Genomic DNA, 21,692 nt, shown 5'->3' with positions numbered 1-21,692 from the left:
ACCCATTCGAAATATTTGCACTTCGACCCTTTTCTGTATCGAGCACATCCATAGAATCTTCTCCCAGGATTCCTTCGCGTCCACGATGTTCTTCTTGGACTTGGTAACCCACAAAAACATAAACGCTCACCTTCTCCTTCGCTTTGGCGAGAGAAATTTGAGTCGCTGCTGAAAGTCCTGCTCTCCATTCTTAATATCCAACCGTAGAATTTGGGGCAAATCAAGTTAGGGTTCGGGATTGGGGCTCCAACGCTTCAATGGCAATTTGCCAAATTTAGGGTTTTAGATTTGGGGCAATGGGGGAGACGATGTCGTTTTGGTTGATTTAAGGGCTCCATTTTGGCCAACCTGAGCAGACAACGTCGTTTTGGGTGAATTAGAGCTGACTCAGCTCTCCGGCAAGCCACCTCGACGAGAAATAATCATATTTAATTGCCACGTATGATTTCCGGCTGCCTTTGCCGGAGGTGGCACTCAGGTGTCCCACTTTTCTTACAAAGTGGCACTTAAGTGACACTTTCGTAACTTTTGGCACTTGAAGCGTTCTTATCCCAGGTGTAATTACAAAGAAATACCCTTCTACGAGAGCTTCCATGTTGCCTTAGGAAAGCTCTACATGTCTCACTTTCAAGAGGTCTAATTATACTAGTTCCATCATCATTGCACTTCTTCTCTCTATATTCTTCCTTAAATAAATTTGCAAATAGAAGAAGACAAACAAAGTAACTATTCTTTTATCTTCTTCAATTTCTCTTGCACCTAACATGTGTGACAAGATGAAAGTCTTTCTACTGCACCTCTTCATTTAATGAGGTATGTAAAAACAACCAAAGTGAAGTGTCCATTTATCGCATCCATCGTTTCATTTATGTGCAGCGGCCAATAGGAAGAAAAACAGAGACTTCCGCTTGCCGATTTCTTCAAAAAAACGAGTGCAGCGAAACTAATGTGAGAACAAACAAAATCAAAGGCAAAGCTTGGAATTTATTTGGCTAAATATGCTCACTTTAATTTGGATCATATTTATTCAATGGGCTTAAACTTAAAATAAAAATTTAACAACTAGCAATTAATTTCTTCCCTATTAAACGATAGCCAATAAAGGCATTACCATTTTCATGAGAGCAGTATCTGGTTGTTGGCAACCCCACCTCAAGAAAAGCCCAAGATACGAAACTAATACATTTTGTCAAAGTCGATAATCGGATTCCAACGACATGAAACAATACATTTTGTCCAACGACCAAACCTTCCCAATCAACGGCAATTAATTAGCAGGAAATTGGTGATCCTTGAAAAATGACGCTTTGTGAATGGACTAAGAGAAAGACAAAAATAGAGTGACCAAGCTATTTATATATCCCTCTTAGTTGATTATTAGCCTCCAAAACAAACAAACGAAATCATGGGTCCACCAAAATTTGAGACACTAATGCCTCTTCTGGCTTCCTTCGCCCTTTTCACAATGCTTTTAGTCATCATTCCACAAGGTGCAAATCCTGCTTATGCCTCCACACTAGAAGCACAAGCCCTCCTCAAATGGAAATGCGGCCTTCAAAACCAAAACCAATCCACCTCTTCTCTATCTACATGGATTATCCCTCCTCAAAATGCCACCAAATCCAATGCGACAACAGTGAGCCCATGCAGGTGGTATGGCATCTTGTGTAATCGAGCTAGGAGCGTGATTAGAATCAATCTCACCAGTTCAAACATCAAAGGTACACTCAACGAGTTCCCGTTCCCATCTTTGCCATGTATTGCCTATATAAACTTGTACACAAATGAACTTTTCGGCCATATTCCACCTCAAGTGGGTCTTTTAACCAATCTCACCTACCTTGACCTCTCCTTCAATCAACTATTTAGGATAATACCACCGGAGATTGGTGAGCTCACAAAGCTCAAGGTGCTTGACCTTGCCTTTAACGAGTTGAATGGCTCTATTCCTGATGAAATAGGTCAGTTGTCCTTACTAAATGTGTTTGCCCTGTATTCAAACCAGTTGAATGGATATCTTCCTTCTTCCTTGGATAACTTGAGTAGCCTCACTAGGCTATCCATCTCTGAAAATTCCTTTTCCAAATCTATTCCTCTTGAAATGGGGAATTTGACAAACTTAGAGGAGATTTACATGGTTTCCAACTCCTTGACAGGGCCAATTCCTCTCACTTTTTGTAAATTGATGAAATTGACGAAATTTCATGCAAGTCACAATGAACTCTTCGGCTGTATTCCGCCTCAAGTCGGTCTTTTAACCAATCTCACCTACCTTGACCTCTCCTTCAATCGACTATTTGGGATAATACCACGGGAGATTGGTGAGCTCACGAAGCTCAAGGTGCTTGACCTTGCCTTTAACGAGTTAAATGGCTGTATTCCTAATGAAATAGGTCAGTTGTCCTTACTGAACATGTTTGCCCTGTATTCAAACCAGTTGAGTGGATCTCTTCCTTCTTCCTTGGGTAACTTGAGCAACCTCGCTTGGCTATCCATCTCAAACAATTCATTTTCTGGTTCTATTCCTCTTGAAATAGGGAATTTGACAAACTTGGAGAAAATTTATATGAGCGCTAACTTCCTGACAGGGCCATTTCCTCCCACTTTTGGGAAATTGATGAAACTAACAGAATTGCACGTATTTCATAATGAACTTATTGGTTCCATGCCCCCGGAGCTTGGGAACTTGAAGTTTCTCCACAAACTTTTCCTATGCTATAATAATCTCACCGGTTTAATCCCCTCAACATTAGGCAATTTGACAGAGCTTACCCATTTTTTTCTACAGGGGAACCAACTTTCTAGTAACATTCCTAATGAGTTAGGAAACCTTCGAGCTATGATGCAATTGCAGTTAAGCTTGAATCAGCTCACTGGTCCCATTCCTCCTTCTTTTGGTAATTTGACCGACCTACAAAGTTTATGCCTTGGCAATAATTTTCTTTCAAGTTCGATTCCCGAATCCTTAGGAAATCTCCAGGCTATGCACACCTTACGTCTGGATTCAAATCAGCTCACCGGTTCAATTCCTTTTCTTTTTTCTGTAATTTGACCAACCTCCTCCTTTTATATCTTAACAATAATCAACTTTCGGGATGGTGGCCAATAGAAGGTTTCTCAAATACATCATTGGCCGTAATTAATTTGTCCAACAACAAATTTGAAGGCCCACTTCCACTTCCATCACCCTCCACAATTTATTATTCAATCCAAAATAATAAAATAGAGGGGAAGATCTCTTCTTTGATATGCATTGCCACGAACCTCTCATTCCTCTTGTTGTCTAAAAATTACTTAATCGGTAGCCTACCCAAGTGCTTATCAAATGGTAGCATTGATCTACTGGTTTTGAATTTGCAAATGAATCATCTTTCGGGCACAATCCCTGGAAAATTTTCACTACAAAGTAGCTTGAGAACTCTTGACTTGAGTCAAAATCAATTCGAAGGGACATTGTCACAATCCCTTGCCAATTGCAAAAACCTGGAAGTTCTAGATTTCAACAACAATAAGATAGAGGATAATTTCCCAGTATGGTTGGGAACACTACCAAAGCTAAAAGTTCTTATTTTGAGGTCCAACAATTTTAAGGGTCGTTTGGATTTTCCGAGGGCAGCTAAACTCTTTCTCAAGTTGCGCATTTTGGACCTCTCAAACAACAACTTCACTAGTCCTTTACCAACGAATTTGATAGTAAAACTTCAAGGGATGATAAATGTACAAATTGGGCAAGAAGCGCAAGACAAATCATTGTACACGTGGCTTAAGTTTGGTCCAGTAATCTATCACAATTCTGTGAAAGTGATTTTGAAAGGAAATGAGATTCAATTAATGAGGGTCTTGACCATCTTCACAACTTTCGATTTATCGCTCAACTCTTTTGAAGGAAACATTCCGGATGTTATTGGAAATCTCCATTCTCTTATAGGGCTCAACCTTTCCCACAACCACCTTATAGGATCCATTCCTCCAACCCTTGGAAACTTGGCTAATCTTGAATGGCTAGATCTATCTTCAAACAACCTTTGTGGGAGGATTCCTAGAGAATTGGGAAATCTGACATTCCTCGGGTATTTGAACCTCTCAGAGAACCAACTCACAGGCCGCATACCTCAAGACAAGCAACTGAGCACATTCACAAGTGACTCATTTTGTGGAAATCTTGACCTATATGGAACCCCATTGCAAAACACAAGCCATAATTATGCTCAACCTCATAATAGTACAACAAAGTATGCAAATTGGCTTGATAAGAGAGTAGTGGGAATAGGCTATGTCTTCGGAATCGTGATTGGAATCACTATAGCGTACATTTCATGGGAAATTGGAAGACCCAGATGGCTTTGGAGAAAATTGAGGATAGAGATAAAAGGAGCGAAATGGATGAAGGCGATCAAATATCATGGAAGCCAATGAAAGTGTTGGGAAGTGGTCCCCTTGAATTGTGTGCAATGTCGTTTGAGGAATACAACTTTTGTGGGATTGAAATGCAATTTCACATATGGATGCTTGTTTTTATTATGTTATCATCTTCTTCTCTGAGTGCAATTTTTGTATTAGGTTGATTAATAAATAGACATGAAAAAGATCTTTCAAAAACTCGCTTTGCATCATTAACCCCCTATTTGTCCTTTTCTTGTTCATTGTACATCATTCTTTTATCTCCATGGGAAAGAAAAAAAGATGAAGAGCTGTTGATACTATTCGGCCCAAGTTTAAAAATTACTATTTCTATCATTGTTCCACCCCAAATTCCTATTGAAGTTGATGGTCAATAATAAATCATCAATTTGCACCTATCATACTCATCTGCAATAGGGAACAGGGATATTAACAGTTCAAACCTCAAAGCATCTTCAAAGTTCATATTCAAGGTAATCTTATTGCAAAATTCTAGGTCCCATAGGCCTAAAAAAACAGAAACTCTCATTATTTGTAGATTTTGGAAGTTGCTGGTGATTTTCAAATACTATTAACAGAAAAATGGGACCTATAACTTGTTAATTTAACTTGTCGTAAGCTACCAACATCATAATTCATTAATAAATTATTTTCTTTTACATTTTGCAGAAAAAGTACCAAAAAAGTCATAAACCTATTGCATTGGCACCAATTTAGTCATAATCATTTTAATTGGACTAATTTAATTGGTACCAATTCAGTCATATTCCTTTCACATTGGTACCAATTCAATCCTATACCTTTCACATTGGTACCAATTCAGTCCTAAACATTTCAATTGGACCAATTTAGTCCTAAATATTTTCATATTTGTACCAATTTAGTCTATCGGCCAATTTTGGCTAGCCTAAGCACTAACGTAGATGCCAATCGGTGACCGAACACTGATGTGACAATTTTTAAATAATTTTTATTTTTTGCAAAAAATTTATTAATTTATTAATTTTCTTTTTCTTTATTTTCTTTTTCATTTTCATTTTCTTCTTCTTCCTCCTCGGACTCTCCTCACAGTGGCCGGCGAGCCTCGCTTGAGGGCCGCGAAGCCCTTGCCAACCACTGGCTAGGGTTACATCCCTAACCTAGGGCCGTGGGCAAGGCGACTTTGCCCAAATCTAGGCGAGGCAAAGCCAAGGCAAGGCCAAATCCAAGTGAAGCTACCTCACCCTCGCCAGCCACTATAAGGAAAATCCAAGGAGGAAGAAGAAGGAAAAGGAAAGGAAAAAAAGAAAAATAAAATAAAAAATCCAAAAAAATATTTAAAAATTGCCACATAACCAGTCGATATCCATGTCAGCATCGGCTGGACAAAATTGGCCGAGTGGACTGAATTGCTACTAATATAAAAATGTTTAAGACTAAATTGATCCGATTGAAAATTTTAGGACTGAATTAGTACCAATATTAAAATGTTTAGGACTAAATTGATCCAATTCAAAGATTTAGAACTGAATTGGTACCGATGCAATAAGTTTATAACCTTTTAGTAATTTTCCCTACATTATGTAGTATAGAGAGTAAGTTACCAACATCATTATGAGTTTACCATCTTCCAAATAACTTAGTAACTTCTTTTAAATTTTACAAGTAAGATTAGAAAATTGCGAACTTTCAAATAGATTAGTAAGTTACTGATTTCTTTTAGGTTTCATAACTATAATTAGTAAGTTACCAACATTATAATGAATTCATTAAATTTTCAAATAAATTTGTAGATTCTCACATATTTTATATTCTATGAGCATGTCTAGTAAATTGTCATTTATAAGTATGGTTTACTAATCAATAAATAAAAACTCATTTACGTGATTTTTTTAGAACATGAAGGGTCATTCACAGCATTTCCATTTTCAATAGGTTTATCCCCTTAGTTTGTTGAATGAAATAGCAAGTACAAGGTTGAGTTTGGTTTAACTTTTCTGAAGGATTTTTCCCTCAGCTCAATGCAACTCTTAGCTCATAAGAAATAAGAGGAAGGAGGCAAATGTGTCTTAAGCCATTCCACTAACTAATAAGTTTTATGTAAAAATCGCTGAATTCTTCGATTTCTCACATGTAAAAAAAAAAAAAAAAAAAAAACTAAACAAATGATGATATAAATTGTTCATTTTTGCTCCCCTTTGATTGGATTAATCTATCATACTTATTAGTTATTAACATTCGCCTGTTTGGTGCATTAGCATTTTCCTTTGGATCTTGAGAATTGAATACATCAACAAGAAACCAAATGTGAGTTTCATTTATATGATAGGGGTGATTCTTCACCTATATTATTATTGCTTATTTTTTACAATAGGTATATATGTGTGTGTGATTCTCTTCATTTCTTTCATCATCTTCTCTAGTACAATTCAATATGAGTGGTCTCCTTCTAATTTAGTAAACAAACCAAATACTTTTTGGAAATCTTGTGCTTACCATTCTGCAGACAACATATTAATTTCCAAACCTTACTTGGCCATTTTTTGTCCCGAGCATGGACAATATAACAAGCGAATATATGAAGTTGACTACTTCTAATTATTGAGTTATATTTAATATATTTTATTTTATTAGTGCTTCATGGATGATCACAACCATCGATTTCATATCCAAAGTTAAATCGGTCTTTTAAAATTGATTAACGTCCATTTGTTTAAGCAAGCCCTAAATGGATGTTGTTACTTCCAATGCCACTTTGATTAACTGTGAGTATCGATTTCATTATCAACTAATTTGGTGAATTTTCTCTTGCAGTTACATGAATTAAATATGGATGCATAGAAACACTACATTCTGAAAAGATTGTATCTTAATAGAACAAGTAAGAAAATAATGCTACAAAAAATAAACTTATTGTTGTGACCTACATTTTCCGTCTGGAGGGGAAAAGACATAGGTATAAGTGTATTGCCTAAAAGGTTGGCCTATGGCCCTTGATTAGGTGCAAGTTCTCTCAAACCCATACCCCGCATGATGTTTGGGTATTTAATTTTAGCTTCAATTGATGCTAAAATCAGTTAAAAATAAAATTACTTTGCTTCTGGTCATTTTTCAATTTAACTTTTCTTCACGCCATTTGATCTTGAGGTCATTCTGCATCCAATTGTCAAACCTTTTTTGAAATTCTTTATTTGGGATAAAAATTCCAATTTTAGCCCTAATCAAAGGTTCTAATCGATCCTTCATGATTTGAGCAATTATCCCCTTAATGAGCTCATTTCTTAGTGGCAATCCAAATTCGATATCAATTTTAGCAAATTCAAATGGGAACATTCCTAATTGATGAATTGAGCCTACCCCAAGGTTACGAAATTGACCTAACGTGGTCCAATCAAGCCAATTTGACTTGGCTCATTCTAAAGTAGGCTCAAATTAAAGTAATTGAACTTCAATTTGGTCAATTGAAGTACAATTACAAACATGAGTCTAGCTTGCGACATTGTTCTAATAGAAATTCAATGAATTTAAGCATATCGTGTACAATTAATCGACCCGAGGTAATTCCATTGCATTCAATTGCGTCCAATTCACATAGGGAAATTTTAATTTCAATTTAATTGGACGAAAATAAGAAAATAAGAACAAAATTAGGACTAAGATTGAACCGAGTTGACTGGTTTAGCCTAGTCAACTTGGTTCAAACCAATCCAACAAGGTCAACCCAGTTTTGACTAGCGTTGTCAGGGGTTGTTTTCCGGCCAAATATCGGCAGCCGATAGCCACTCCCAACCAGCCATGCCTTGTCCAGTGGCCATCTCTCTCTCATGCATCAAAATTACCAAAATGCCCTTGTTCAGTCATCAATTCAAGATAGACCAAATCTTGGCCATCCATTAATCATATCATTTTAGCCATTGGATAATACAACTCAGCAATCCACATGATCAATTTTCAGCCAATCATATAATTACTTAGTCATTAAAGCATTTGTTTCGCTCTTAAGAGATCAAATCCTGGCCATTAGCTAATCTTAGGAGAGGTATATAAGGTTTTCCCTCCAAAATTTGAAAGAAGGCTCATTTTCAGATTTAGTTTCTATCTCCTCCCCCTCCCGGGGGCACACGCACAAAGCCAAGGCTGAAGTCTTGACTGCTACTCAACGGCCAACCGTCGGCCCCTACCGGCGAGCCACCTACCTCCAATCATCCTCAAGCTATCCTTAGGCCGGTGACAACCTCCGCTCCGCTGTGCCATCGACAGAACTCGCCGATCGGTGATCATTTCCTCTTGGGCCCGAAGGTCGTGCTCTTCGCCGAAGCTACTGTCTGGTGATTCTAGCCATCATTTCGACGGTCTGTTGACATTTGGCGACATCCCAATTCTTGCGACATCCTTTGCCGACAAGTCCTTGAGCTCATGGTGGGCAGAGCTTGGCTAAAACTCACCAGACTGTCCTATTCATTGATTTTCTTCGATTGTTCATTTCAAGTTCAACCAAGCTTGTTCTCACTTCTCATTTATGTGCGATTGATTCAGATTTAAGGAGCTGTCGTTGGTCATCTTCTAGTGGATACTTGGTGATTAAATAGCTCTATTGAGCCCAAAGTTTATCGTGAACAAGGTAGATCGGTCCAATCATTCTTTTATCCTAAGTCTGATGAAGCAAGATTACTTAATATCGATCCTAGAATCGACACTTAGTGATCAGGGCTAGGACTTGAGTATGATTGCTTAGACTGATGCTTGATCATCATGAATCAATTGTTTGTTGATTGTGAATGATTTAATGTTCTGAAATTCATGGGCCATTTCTGGACTAGTTTACTTTGAGTGATGATCTAAGCTGCTAGATGAAGTTATATCATAAAAGCATGTTCTAGAGATACGTAAAGCATGTCTTGAGCTTTCTTTTGATATATTATGAGCCTTGATACGATATCGTTTGTTATGTCAACATCAGGTCCTTATCTCGTGTAAATCTAGGAAATTGATATGTTTTTTATGTACATCAGTGGCTTTTCGATTTTTTAGGATTTTTTTATCCGATTTTTGAGATGATGTCGTTATGAAAGTTGTTTGTCACATCAGATCTATCTAACCTAACATTTTCATAAAAAATGAAGATTGTTTCGTTGGTACGATCATGCCTCAATCTTTTTGTGTTAACCTTTGAAAATCAGTTTTCTAGTAAGAACTTTGTATGTTCTTGATTTTTATAAAATTTTGTGTTCAAAATTTCAAAATGAGTTCTTCACAAAAGTTTGAGCTGACATTTCAGGCTTTCTGTTGACACCAGTTTCACTGAAATCAAAGCATGTTAGAATGTTCAAAGGATCTGATAAGTGTGCCGGTTCGTCTCGTGCCCACATTATCTCTGATTGTCCAAACACGTTTTCGCAATTTTGATGAGGTTGAAGTCTTTGCAAATTTTCAAAACTCAAAAGTTGTTCATCAATGTTTCCTTCAGAAGTACACAAAATTTCTTGATTTAATTGTAAGTTTTGGAAGACCCAATTGCAAACATTTTGGATAAGGTCTGAACTGGCCCTAAAATTTATTCGGTTTTAACAGTTGTCTCGCGATAGATTTTTCTATATTAATATGTTGGGAATTTTTGAAAATTCAGAACTAGAAGTTTGTTGTCGATTCCTTTTTCTTGGTGGGCATTGAGGAATCTACTCATGGCATGCCAAGGTAATTAGTATTCCACTTGTATTAGTAGAATGAATTAAGATTTGCTTCGTTTATGGAATGTCATCCAGTTTCCGATCTTAGACTGCAGCTTCAGACCGGCATATTTAGTGATTCTCGATCACTTCAACAATCAAACGGGAAAAGTGTCAAAACAATCATAAATTTATTACATTTATACTAATTTAGTTATGAATCTTTTGACTTAGTGCCAATTCAGTCATTCTAACTAAGGTTTAGGACTAAATTTACACTAATACAATAGATTTATGACTTTTTTGACACTTTTCCCACAATTGAAATATGTGAACTAGATAAAAGATGAATGAAAACAAGAAAAAGTAGGGGATAAAAGGAGAAATGTCAAGAAAATGATTTGGGTCCTCTCCATTATTTTATGCGCAATCATATTTATCAATATCATTTCTGAGGAAAGCATAACGACTACCATCATGCATAATCTTAATTATCAGGCCCCCAGGATCCTCGACTAAAATGTTGCTCTAGTTGTAGACTCGAAATTAGCTCATATCTCCAGCCCCAACTTTTGTGTGAACTCTTTATGTACGCCAAAAAGAAAAGCATAGGGGTAATTATGTCGTTGATTTCCTTTGTTTAGCTACATGTAACTTCTTTTGGACCAAGCGGGCCCAATCATGCTTCCCCTAATGCACCACCACCGATGTATAGACATAAGCACTAGGAGAGACTCCGGTAGACGTACTTATTCAGCATGTCTCGCTCCATTCCGGCATCATTCACAATTTTAATGCCTCTTCCAACTTACGCTCGGCAAAGCACTCTAATGCGGAGAGATTAACTCTTTCTGTTTTTTTTTTTTTTGGTCGATAATAGTGCTTTCATTCATTCATTAAAACGAGCTTTACATGGAAAAGATAAGTTGGAATCAGAGCACAAAATATTCCGAAGGGGTTTGGGGGGTTTGCACTTCCATGTTGAGGGAAGGATTTTAAGGCAGAATGCTTTTGCAACCCAATCTATGGCATGATTGGCTCCTCTTGAGCAGTAGAAGACATTAATATTGGTCAGTTGGGCCAAAATTTGTTTACACTCCTGGATTTGGTCTTTCACAACCCATGGCTCCTCTTCCTGGCCCAAAATAGCTTCCACTAGCATGTGGTAATCACTTTCACAAAGCAAACTCTCGTTCTATACATGTACTTTCCCCACGTGAGTTACTTCTCTCTGTTTCAGCAAAAGCAGTCCATGGAGCAAGGCTAGGGTTTCCGCCTGCAAGGATGAAGAAGCATGGATTTCTTTGGCGAAGCTATCAACAATTATTCCATTGGAGTCTCGTAGAATACCAGCAATCGACCTAGGCAATACACCTTCCACCCATGAGCAGTCAACATTCAGCTTCAAATCTCGGTTCTCCGACGTTGTCCAATTCGCAAGTAAGTTCGCCGTTGCTGTCTTCTCTTTTCTCATGCTCGAATTCCATCAATGGAAACTTCAATTTTGTGCTAGGGCAGTTTCGATTATCGCCTCTGGTTGTGGCTTCTTATCCTGGAAGACCTGATTATTTCTGTTTTTCCAGATCTGCCAAAGCATCTCTGCAACTAGTCCTTCATTGGGTGAGTTCAACTTTACTTCAAAAAATTCCGCCAATATCCATTTTAGTGACCATTCGTGGATTGTGGCTGAGGTTTAATCGTGGATTTGACCATACGCTCTGGACTTTTTACAGAAAAAGAATAAATGCTCAACTGTCTTGGGGCATTTGGAACAGAGAGGGCATAGTGGGTCGGGTAAGATGTTTCTCTAATAGAGTTTTTCTTTTGTTGGTACAGTATCCTGACATAGGCTCCACAGAAAGATTTTCAATTTGGGGGGTTGATAGGTGCCATATTCTTGTCCATAGGACTCGGGGTGGCTAGTATGAGGACGATGCTCTATTTCTGTCTTGTTGTGAGGATTTGGTGTACACGTTGTTATAACCACTTTTAATTGTGTAATTCTCATTCTTGTTTCCTATTCAAATCAGTTGATCTGCCTTTGCCTGCGTAGCGATAGGTATAGACAGGATTTCATTTACAATTCTCCTTTCAAAAAGATGGTTCAACACCGATTCTTTCCGCTTCTTTCTTTCCTCGTCAATTAATTCAGCCACCATTTGAGGATCTTCCTTGTTTTCGGGGCCTCCTAGCACTCCCTGTGGTAGCCAGTGATCTTGACGGATGTTAATGGATTTCCCATCTCCCACAACCCATCATAGTTCTGGTTCAATGGCTTCCCGTCCCATTAGAATGCTTAGCCATCCCCAAGATAGTCTTTGACCTCTTTTTGCTTTCCATAAATTTCCATTATGGAAGTATATGCCTCTCAGTATCTTGCTCCATAAAGCTGAAGGTGATTGGGATAATCGCCACACATGCTTTCCCAATAATGCTTTGTTGAAGGTAATTAAATCTTTAAAGCCTAAGCCTCCTCTATCTTTCCTGGACTTTAGAACCTCCCATTTCTTCCAGTGCATGCCTTTTTTGGCTTCATTATGCTTCCACTAGAATGCTGCAATTCTTTGTTCAATAGCTTGACAAACCGAGATAGGTATCTTGAAGATTGACATTGCATATTGCAGCAATGCTTGCACAACAGTTTTGATCAAGATTTCTTTCCTAGCTTTAGACAAGTATTTCTATTTCCATCCCTCTAGTTTCATGTTTACTCTTGCCAATATCCACGCAAACATCTCTTTCTTCGTTTGACCCCAATCAAATGGAATTCCAAGGCATTTTTCAGTCCTGTCAATGCTTGCCACTCGCATTTCTTGGGCCATATTCCTCTTCAACTCCGGTGGATAGCCATTGCTGAAGAAAATGCCTGACTTGTTCAAATTAATCGCTTGACCCGTCGCATAGCAATATTGATTTAGAACAGCCGCCAAACTTTGACATTCTCTAACAGTCTCATCCACGAAGAAAATAGCATCATCAGCAAATAGCAAGTGGGAGAATGTAGGACAATACCTATTTAGTTTGATCCATTTAATACTTTCATCCTCTATGGCTTTGTGCAGCATCTATGAGAGTACATTGGCTGTCAATATGAATAAGTAAGGGGATAGGGGATCTCCTTGTCTAATCCCTCGTGTAGGTGAAAAGTACTCCGTTGGCTCTCTGTTGACTTTCACATTAAAAGACACCGTTGACACACATTGCATGATTAAATAAACCCACTAGTCACAAAATCACATCTTTAACATGCTCATTCGAAAAAAGTCTCATTCCACTCTATCATATGCTTTCTTCTGCATGTCCAGTTTCAATATTGCCTAAAATTTCTTTTTCCTCTTCTTAATCCTCATTTGATGCAGCACTTCTTGAACAATGAGGATATTGTCTTGAATTTGTTGACCTTGAACAAAAGCACTTTATTCATGTACAATGATCTGTGGAAACCAAGGTTTTAATCTATTTGCCAATACCTTCAATATGATTTTATAGCTGAAATTACATAAGCCGATTGGTTTGAATTGGCATATACTCTCTGGGTTTTTAACTTTTAGTATAAGTGCAACATGTGTCTTGTTGAGTAGGGGATCAAGATTACCTAACTCAAAAAATTTCTAGACCAAAAGCACGACATTATATCTTCCCGAGATATGCTGGTAAAACTGTCCATTTAAGCCATATGGTTCTGGAGCCTTTAGGGAGCCTAGCTGGAAAATAACTTTCACTTCCTCCTCAGATATAGCAGCCATCAAAAGTTCATTCATCTCCATAGAAACTACTTTTAGGCATTGATTTAGTACGGGTTGGAGATTCCTTGGTCCCACCGAGTCATAAAGAGACCGATAGTAGTCCACAATGTGTTGTTTGAGCACCTTGGGATCCCTGCTCCAATTATGTTCATCAACCTTCAGCATTGTTATTTTGTTTCATTGTCTCCTCTGAATTGTAATGGCATGGAAATATTTAGTATTTTTATCACCCCATTGGAGCCAATTAATTCGGGACCTTAGTCCCCAATACATCTCTTCCTGTCTCTATAGTTGATCAATGTTCTCCTTTAACTTCTAAATTTCTTCTTTGTTGAACTCTCGGGAGTTGCTATTTGTGATATCCGTTAGTCGCTTCTTGAGTTCCTTTATTTGATATGATGCATTAGAGAACTTCTTTTTGCTCCATTCAGCTAATTCCTCCGTTACTTGGTGAATTTTCTATGGAAAACTTCTATGGTCTTGATAATTCTCAACCCAAATGTCCATAACAACATCCCTGCATTCTTTTCCTTCGAACCAATATGCTTCAAATCTAAACTCTCTTTTCCTTTTGCCATGAACAAGATATAAAGAGAGAAAAAGGGGGCTATGATCCAACCCCACCGCTGGTAAAACCATAACTTCAACATTTGGAAAGGTAACTCGCCATTCCATTGTACATACGGCTCTGTCTAATCACTTTTTCACCAATTCTTCCCATTTTTTATTATTGGTCCACGTATACATACAACCTTTACTATCAATATTTATTAAGGAATATTCGTTGAGCATATCCCGAAAGGCTGCAATTCGGTAGTAATCAGTCTATCTTTTGTCTTCCTTTTCCCAATTATACAAAGTGTCATTAAAATTTCCCATACAAAGCCACGGTAATCGATTAGATGTATGAATACATCGTAGTTGTTGCCATAATTGGACTCTCTCCTGGAAATTTTTTGGAGCATGAAGGAAAGTAATCCTCATAAGTTGGCCACTATTGGGATCTTCACATTCCGTATCTATTAAATGGTTTGAGCTACACTGCACTTTCACTTGAAACTCTTCACTCTACATGAGTGCCAATCCCCCCACAATTCCTGTTGGCTGCACCAAAAACGAATTTTGATATTTAAGTCTCTTTCTTACCCTTTCCACCATCATTTCCTTGTTTTTGGTTTCCATCAAGAAAACCACATTAGGCCTTTCAAAAGCCACTAAGGCTCGAAGCTCCTAGGGTTGCCAACCCCTGACAATTCCAGCTTAAAATCCTCATGATGTCACTGGTGGCTTATTATGGCTAGCCACCAAAGCCCATTCATTCCCCCTCTTTCACCAGCTGGATAGGTGTCTCTAGTAACTCCATCTCATCTATCATTGACAAGCTTGACCCCTCAACCTTCTTCTGTATTTTTTCTCTTAGAAGCTTTGGCCCCTTCCTGTTAATGCCTCTTGTTTTAGTCAGCCCTACATCAGCCGAATCTAGCAAGTGCAATGGTTGTTTTCTATTTCCTGTTTTAGATGTTGTATCCCTTGTATCTTATTCTCTGTGGTCATTCGATGACAGATTTTCTGCCCCTTTTTTTTACTTTGATTAGGCCCAACAGCAGTCTCAGGTCCGTTCCAGCCCACAATCTCAAGATTAGATGACTGGATGGGAGTTTCAGGTACGTATTCCTCTTCCTCTGAAGCAGAGATTATTTTTCCATAAAAAGCTTCCTAATGAGGGCTCATTTCCCTTACTCCGCTTTGAGCCAAGGCCCATATTTCATTGCCCTGTTTTCTGCCCATTCTATTTTTCCATAAAGTATTTCTTTACAATTAGAGATGTAGTGCCCTAGCCTTCCACAGGAATAGCATAAATGAGGAAGGCATTCATATTTAAACTCCACCCATAGCTTTTTTTCTCAAATCTTCACTAGAGCCCCTGTTTTTAGAGAAGACGAAAGTTCAAGTTCAACTCTTACTTTCCCTATTTTCTAAAGCACATTTCCTCTATTATCTAACTAAATTTCCTTAACTTTTCCCACTTTTCCAGCCACATCAGAATATACTTCTTCCAAAATCCATCCAAGAGGCAAGCCAACAATATGGATCCAAAAATCATAACACGAGAAGTCATAACAGTGCTCGGGAATATCAGGTACACATTGTTTCAGAACCAATAAATTACTTGCAAATGACCAAGGACCAGATTTTAGTACCCGTTCTTTGTCTACTTCATATTGAAAGACAAAAGAGAAAAACCCAAGTTCTTTTTGGGAAATTTCCGCTACTTCTAGTTTCCATGCCTTCTTCATCGTGTTGCAAAATGCTTGGAAATTTATATTCGGCTTCAATAGTAGCTTACCAAAGAGAGTGTGTTTACATTCAATAAGTTTATTTGTTGGGGTTTCTTCCCTTACGGCAACCACATCATCTTTTGACCATAAATGCCCTAAACTCTTGCATAAAACAGCTACACGAATATGGTTTTCCTTCTTACTCTCCATTTTCAAACTTGTTGATGTAGAATCAGATCATGGGGAATTCGTAACTGCTTTGGATGTGTTTTTGAGGTCCGATTGAAGGGAGCTCCAGCTCGAAGATGAAAGGAAGCTCGGCCACTTTGAGGAATGAGGCAATGCATGCTTCCTTTCAACCGAATGATCGAGATCTCAGTAGAAGAAGATGAAAGGGAGCGTCAATGGCAATCGATTTGAGGGGTTTTCATATTTTAGGGTTTGGATGAAGGGTTTTAGGTATCGTGGGTTTTGGGTTTTTATTTTTCAGGGATTTGGCAGGATGGGTTCTCCATTTTGGGAGGAATGAAGGCTGGACATCTTAAGATTTAGGGCTTGGAATGACTATCACCCTTTGGGGATAGGGAAAAGCTCCTTCTATGGGAGAGACGCCTCTACCAGTGTAGAGAGAAACCATCCCGTAGCTCCGTGCAATTATAGTATTTTCATATGCGGAGAGAGTAACTCTAGGCAGTGGAAAAATCGATTTTACGTCGGAAACTTACGCATTTCCTATTGTGAAATTTTAGATGGAGAGAAATTGTTATTCTCATTCATATCTTGGTGCTTTACAATGCTGTATTTATAGGCTAATACATAGATAAATCCTAACAAACAAAAATAAAGGAAAGAAATTTTAAAAATGAGAAAAACTAAAATCCCACGATTTGTGGGTTAATAACTATAATCCCATGATGTGTGGGATTTGATCAGAATCAAATCAAAATAAAAACCTCCTAAAAAATCCTATGTATTTACAGTAATATAATATCTATTTACAGCTCAACACTCCCCCTCAAGCTAGTGAATAGATATCTTCCATTCCTAGCTTGGAAATTAGCTCATGAAAACTTCCACCATTAAGCCCTTTGGTCAAGACATCCACCACTTGTTGTCCGGAAGGAACATAAGACAAACAAATCAACCCTTCTTCAAGTTTCTCCTTGATAAAGTGCCTATCAATCTCAATATGTTTTGTCCTGTCGTGTTGCACAAGATTTTGAGCAATATTAATTGCAGACTTATTGTCACAAAATAACTTCATAGGACTCTGCCACTCAATCTTCAAGTCATCAAGAATGATCTTGATCCATAATAACTCACATATTCCTTGAGCCGCTGCCCTAAACTCAAATTCTGCACTTGATCTTGCCACCACAGTTTGTTTTTTACTCATCCAAGTTACCAAATTACTTCCAAGGAAGGTACAATAACCAGTTATAGACCTCCTGTCAACCATTGAGCCTGCATAATCCGCATCTGTATAATCCTTGAGCTTGAGATTTGGGCTTCTCTTGAAAAGTATTCCCTTTCTTGGACTACCTTTTAAGTAGTGTAGAACTCGATGAACAGCCTGTAGATGTGATTCCTTTGGATTATGCATGAATTGACTAATCAAGTTGACAGCATAGGAGATATCTGGTCGAGTATGAGTAAGATAAATTAACTTTCCCACTAATCGATGATACATTTCTCGATCTACTGCTGCCTCCTCTTTTGCTTCTGTTAGCCTCTGATTTAGCTCAATTGGAGTAGCTACTAGTTTACAACCAAGCTTCCCAGTTTCTTCCAAAAGATTCGTCACATACTTTCGTTGTGAAATAAGGACCCCTTGCCTGGAGTACGAAACCTTAATTCCCAGAAAATACCGTAGCTTCCCTAACTCCTTTATTTCAAATTCCTTAATCAAGCACTATTTCAGCCGATGTTTCTCCCTTTCATCATTGCCTGTGACTATTATGTCATCAACATACACCAACAATGCTGTAACTCCCCCCAAGTCCGAGTGTTTTATGAATATTGTATGATCTCCTTGGCTTTGTTTATACCCGAATGTCTTCATGACTCTAGCAAACCGTCCAAACCAGGCTCTAGGTGATTGTTTGAGCCCCTATAATGCTTTCTTAAGTCTACAAACATTTTCTGTTGTTTCATTTCCTTCAAAACCAGGTGGGATGCTCATGTAAATTTCCTCTTCCAAATCTCCGTGTAAAAACGCATTTTTTACATCATACTATTGAAGTTCCCAATCAAAAAGAGCAGCTAAAGACAAGAAAATTCTTACATTATTCATTTTAGCCACCGGTGCAAATGTCTCCCGGTAATCCACTCCATATGTTTGAGTGTAACCCTTTGCAACCAATCTTGCCTTGTACCTCTCCAGAGAGCCATCTGCCTTGTACTTTACAATGAATACCCACTTGCAACCAACTAGATTTTTCCCCCTTGGCCTGTCAACAATTTCCCATGTTTTATTTTTTTCGAGTGCTTCCATCTCTTCTTTCATGGCATTCCTCCATTCCTCTTTTGACAGCGCTTCAGACAAGGTGTTAGGAACAGCAATTGTATTTAAACTCACAATAAAAAAATTTCTTACAGCAATAGGTAAATCAAGATCACTCTCAGGTGTATTACTAAGCTGTTCATTCAAATGAGATTTAGAACTTACTGTGTTTTCATTGACAATACCCGGAGTGGTATTTTGGACCTGCTCTTGTGTTGGAACGGCTGTCCTCCTTGAATACACCTGAGAAAATCTCTTAGTATCATAAATATGAGTTGGACTAGTGGGAATAGGAATAGAGACAGGTTGGTGTGTGGAACTAGTTGACGAGTTTTGGTTGATAGGGACATTAGACGATAAATCTAAGTTATCAATGACACCAAGGTCCTTATCTTCCATGACTAAAAAATCCCCTTGAAGATAAGATTGTGAGAAATATGGTTTATTTTCAACAAAAGTGACATCTGCAGAGAGATAGAATTTTTTAGAAGGAGGATGGTAACATTTATAGCATTTTTGTGTTTGTAATAACCAAGAAATACACATTTGATTGCACGAGGATCTAACTTTCCTCGTTGATGATGATGAATGTGGACATAGGAAGTGCAACCAAAGACTCGAGGTGTAAGACCATTAGATGTACGAAGGTGAGGATAAAACTGAGAAAAAACTTCCATAGGGGTCTTGTGGTCTAATGTACATGAGGGTAGTCTATTGATCATGTGTGTAGCTGTAAGAACAGCTTCTCCCCAATATGCTTTAGGAACTTGTCCGTGAAACAATAAGGCACGAGTTGTGTTAAGGAGATGGCCATTTTTCCTTTTAGCAACCCCGTTTTGTTGTGGTGTATTCACACAAGATGACTCATGGATAATGCCTTCCTTTTGAAAATAAGGGGACAACACTTGATTAAAGTATTCTCTACCATTATCCGACCAAAAGACCTTGATCTTGACCCCAAATTGAGTTTGAATCATGGAATGAAACGAAGGAATAATGTTACTCACATCAGATTTATGTTTGAGTAAGAAAGTCCACGTGATCCTAGAGCAATCATCAATTAGAGTGACAAACCAGCGAGCTCCATAGATATTTGGAATCGTGGAAGGTCCTCAAATCTCACTGTGGATTAAGTCAAAAGGATTAGAACTACGGTGATTGCTAATAGGAAATGGTACACGATTATGTTTGGCTAATTCACAAACATCACAATGGAAGTCTTTAATATTCAGATCTTTAAACAAGGATGGAAACATAATGCTCAAAACTTGAAAGGACGGATGACCAAAACGAAAATGATGAAGCCAAATTGCTTCTTTATTTGAAGTACTAAGAAATGACATAGACAAATTATTCATGATTCTTCTTGTAGTGAGAGGTGTCTCAAGGTAGTACAGCCCATTTTGTTCCTTAGCAAGTCCAATCCTCCTCTCCGAGTCCCGATCCTGAAAAACACAGTAAGATGGGTAAAAAACAGCTTGACAATGAAGATCTTTTGTGAGTTTCTATATTGAGATAAGACTGGCAGATAGTTTGGGGACATGAAGAACATCTTTAAGGACAAGATTAAGTGTGATAGGAACATTTCCAACCCTTGCAACAGTAGCAAGAGACCCATTTGCCACAATAATCTTCTTATTGCTAGGACAAGGTGTATAAGTGCTGAAATGGGATGAGGTGTGAGTCATGTGGTCGGTAGACCCTGAATCAATAACCCATGAATTACCTGAGAGTGCTAGTGGAATTACCTGAGAGTGCTAGTGAGCATGCCCTAGAAGGTTTACTAAGAGATCCTAACAAACCTCTTAATTTCTCAATTTCTTCATTGCTGAAGGTTGCTTTCTCCTGAACTTCTTCTTGACTAGCTTTCTCAGTTAGGTGGACCCGAAGTCTTGGTTGTGTTGCCCGATTCACCCACTCTCGGCCTGAAGTAGTTGGCCTACCATTCAATTTCCAGCATTGTTCTTTTGTATGTCTGGGCTTCTTGTAGTAGGCACACCACAAGCTGTCCCGATTGTCTTTCCTTGGCAAGTCACCCTTTTCATCAACCTTTCTAGTTGTAAAGGCCGACCCTTCTACAGCTTGTGGTTCTAGCATGACGGATCGACGGCTTTCTTCCGCCCGAATCAAGGAAATCGTTTCCTCCAATGATGGCACTTCCTCCTTGCCAAGTATTTGAATTCTGACTTGGTCAAATTCAGAATTAAGCCCGGCTAAGAAATCGTAGACCCGATCCTTTTCAATAAAACTCTTTAGAATGGCCGCATCATCTGGACACCGCATCTGAAATACTCGATAATGATCGAGTTCTTGCCATAGGTTCTGCAGAGAATTAGCATACTCGATAACAGTCTTACCTCCTTGCTTGTCTTACCTCCTTGCTTTGTCCCACTGGTTTTCACCTTAATTTCATACACCTGGGCTGCATCACGAGCCTTTGAGTACGTCCGTCGAACGGAATCCCAGATCTCCTTTGCGGTTGGTAGAAACATACAAGTGTCGCTTATGGCTGGTTCCATGGAATTCCATAACCATGACATGATCATGGAATCAGCCTCATCCCACGCATCAAAATTAAGATCTCCTTTCTTGGGTCCTATCCCAAGTAAATGGCTGAGTTTTCCTTTCCCCTTCAGATATGTCTTGACAAATTGTGACCACTTGAGGTAGTTCTTCTCATTCAATCTATAGGTTGGCCAGATCACCTGTCATGTGTGTTGAGGCGACCTCCTCATATTGGTTCATGGTAGGATTTGTGGCTTTGGATGTGGCCATTTTGGAGAGTGAATGTTAAGAAGAGAACAAGGGGAATAGTGCAGCAAAGAAGACTGCAATTGAAATCCAGAAATCTATTTCTGGAGAATAATAGACAGCAACAAAGGCTGAAAAAGAACGCAGCAATGAAGACTGCAATTTAAATTCAGGAATCTAGCCTAAAGCTCTTATACCGTGTAAAATTTTAGATGGAGAGAAATTGTTATTCTCATTCATATCTTCCGGTGCTTTACAATGCTGTATTTATAGGCTAATACACAGATAAATCCTAACAAACAAAAATAAAGGAAAGAAATTTAAAAAAGGAGAAAAACTAAAATTTCACGATTTGTGGGTTAACAAC

At 38.3% G+C, this 21,692-nt stretch overlaps 1 protein-coding gene across 1 annotated transcript; it reads left to right on the top strand.

The window, feature by feature from the left end:
• Window positions 1-1,405: 1,405 nt before the first annotated feature.
• LOC120287180 (MDIS1-interacting receptor like kinase 2-like) lies at window positions 1,406-4,416 on the top strand. Its single transcript, XM_039299887.1, has 2 exons — window positions 1,406-2,897; window positions 3,887-4,416. Exons 1-2 carry the CDS (start codon window positions 1,406-1,408, stop codon window positions 4,414-4,416), a joined length of 2,022 nt encoding a protein of 673 aa, XP_039155821.1.
• Window positions 4,417-21,692: the final 17,276 nt, after the last annotated feature.

This window comes from Eucalyptus grandis, chromosome 8 (genome assembly GCF_016545825.1).
Source record: "Eucalyptus grandis isolate ANBG69807.140 chromosome 8, ASM1654582v1, whole genome shotgun sequence".
Taxonomy (NCBI): Eukaryota; Viridiplantae; Streptophyta; class Magnoliopsida; order Myrtales; family Myrtaceae; genus Eucalyptus; species Eucalyptus grandis.
Note: the sequence above shows the minus strand (reverse complement) of the source record. Positions and strands in the feature narration are given on the sequence as shown.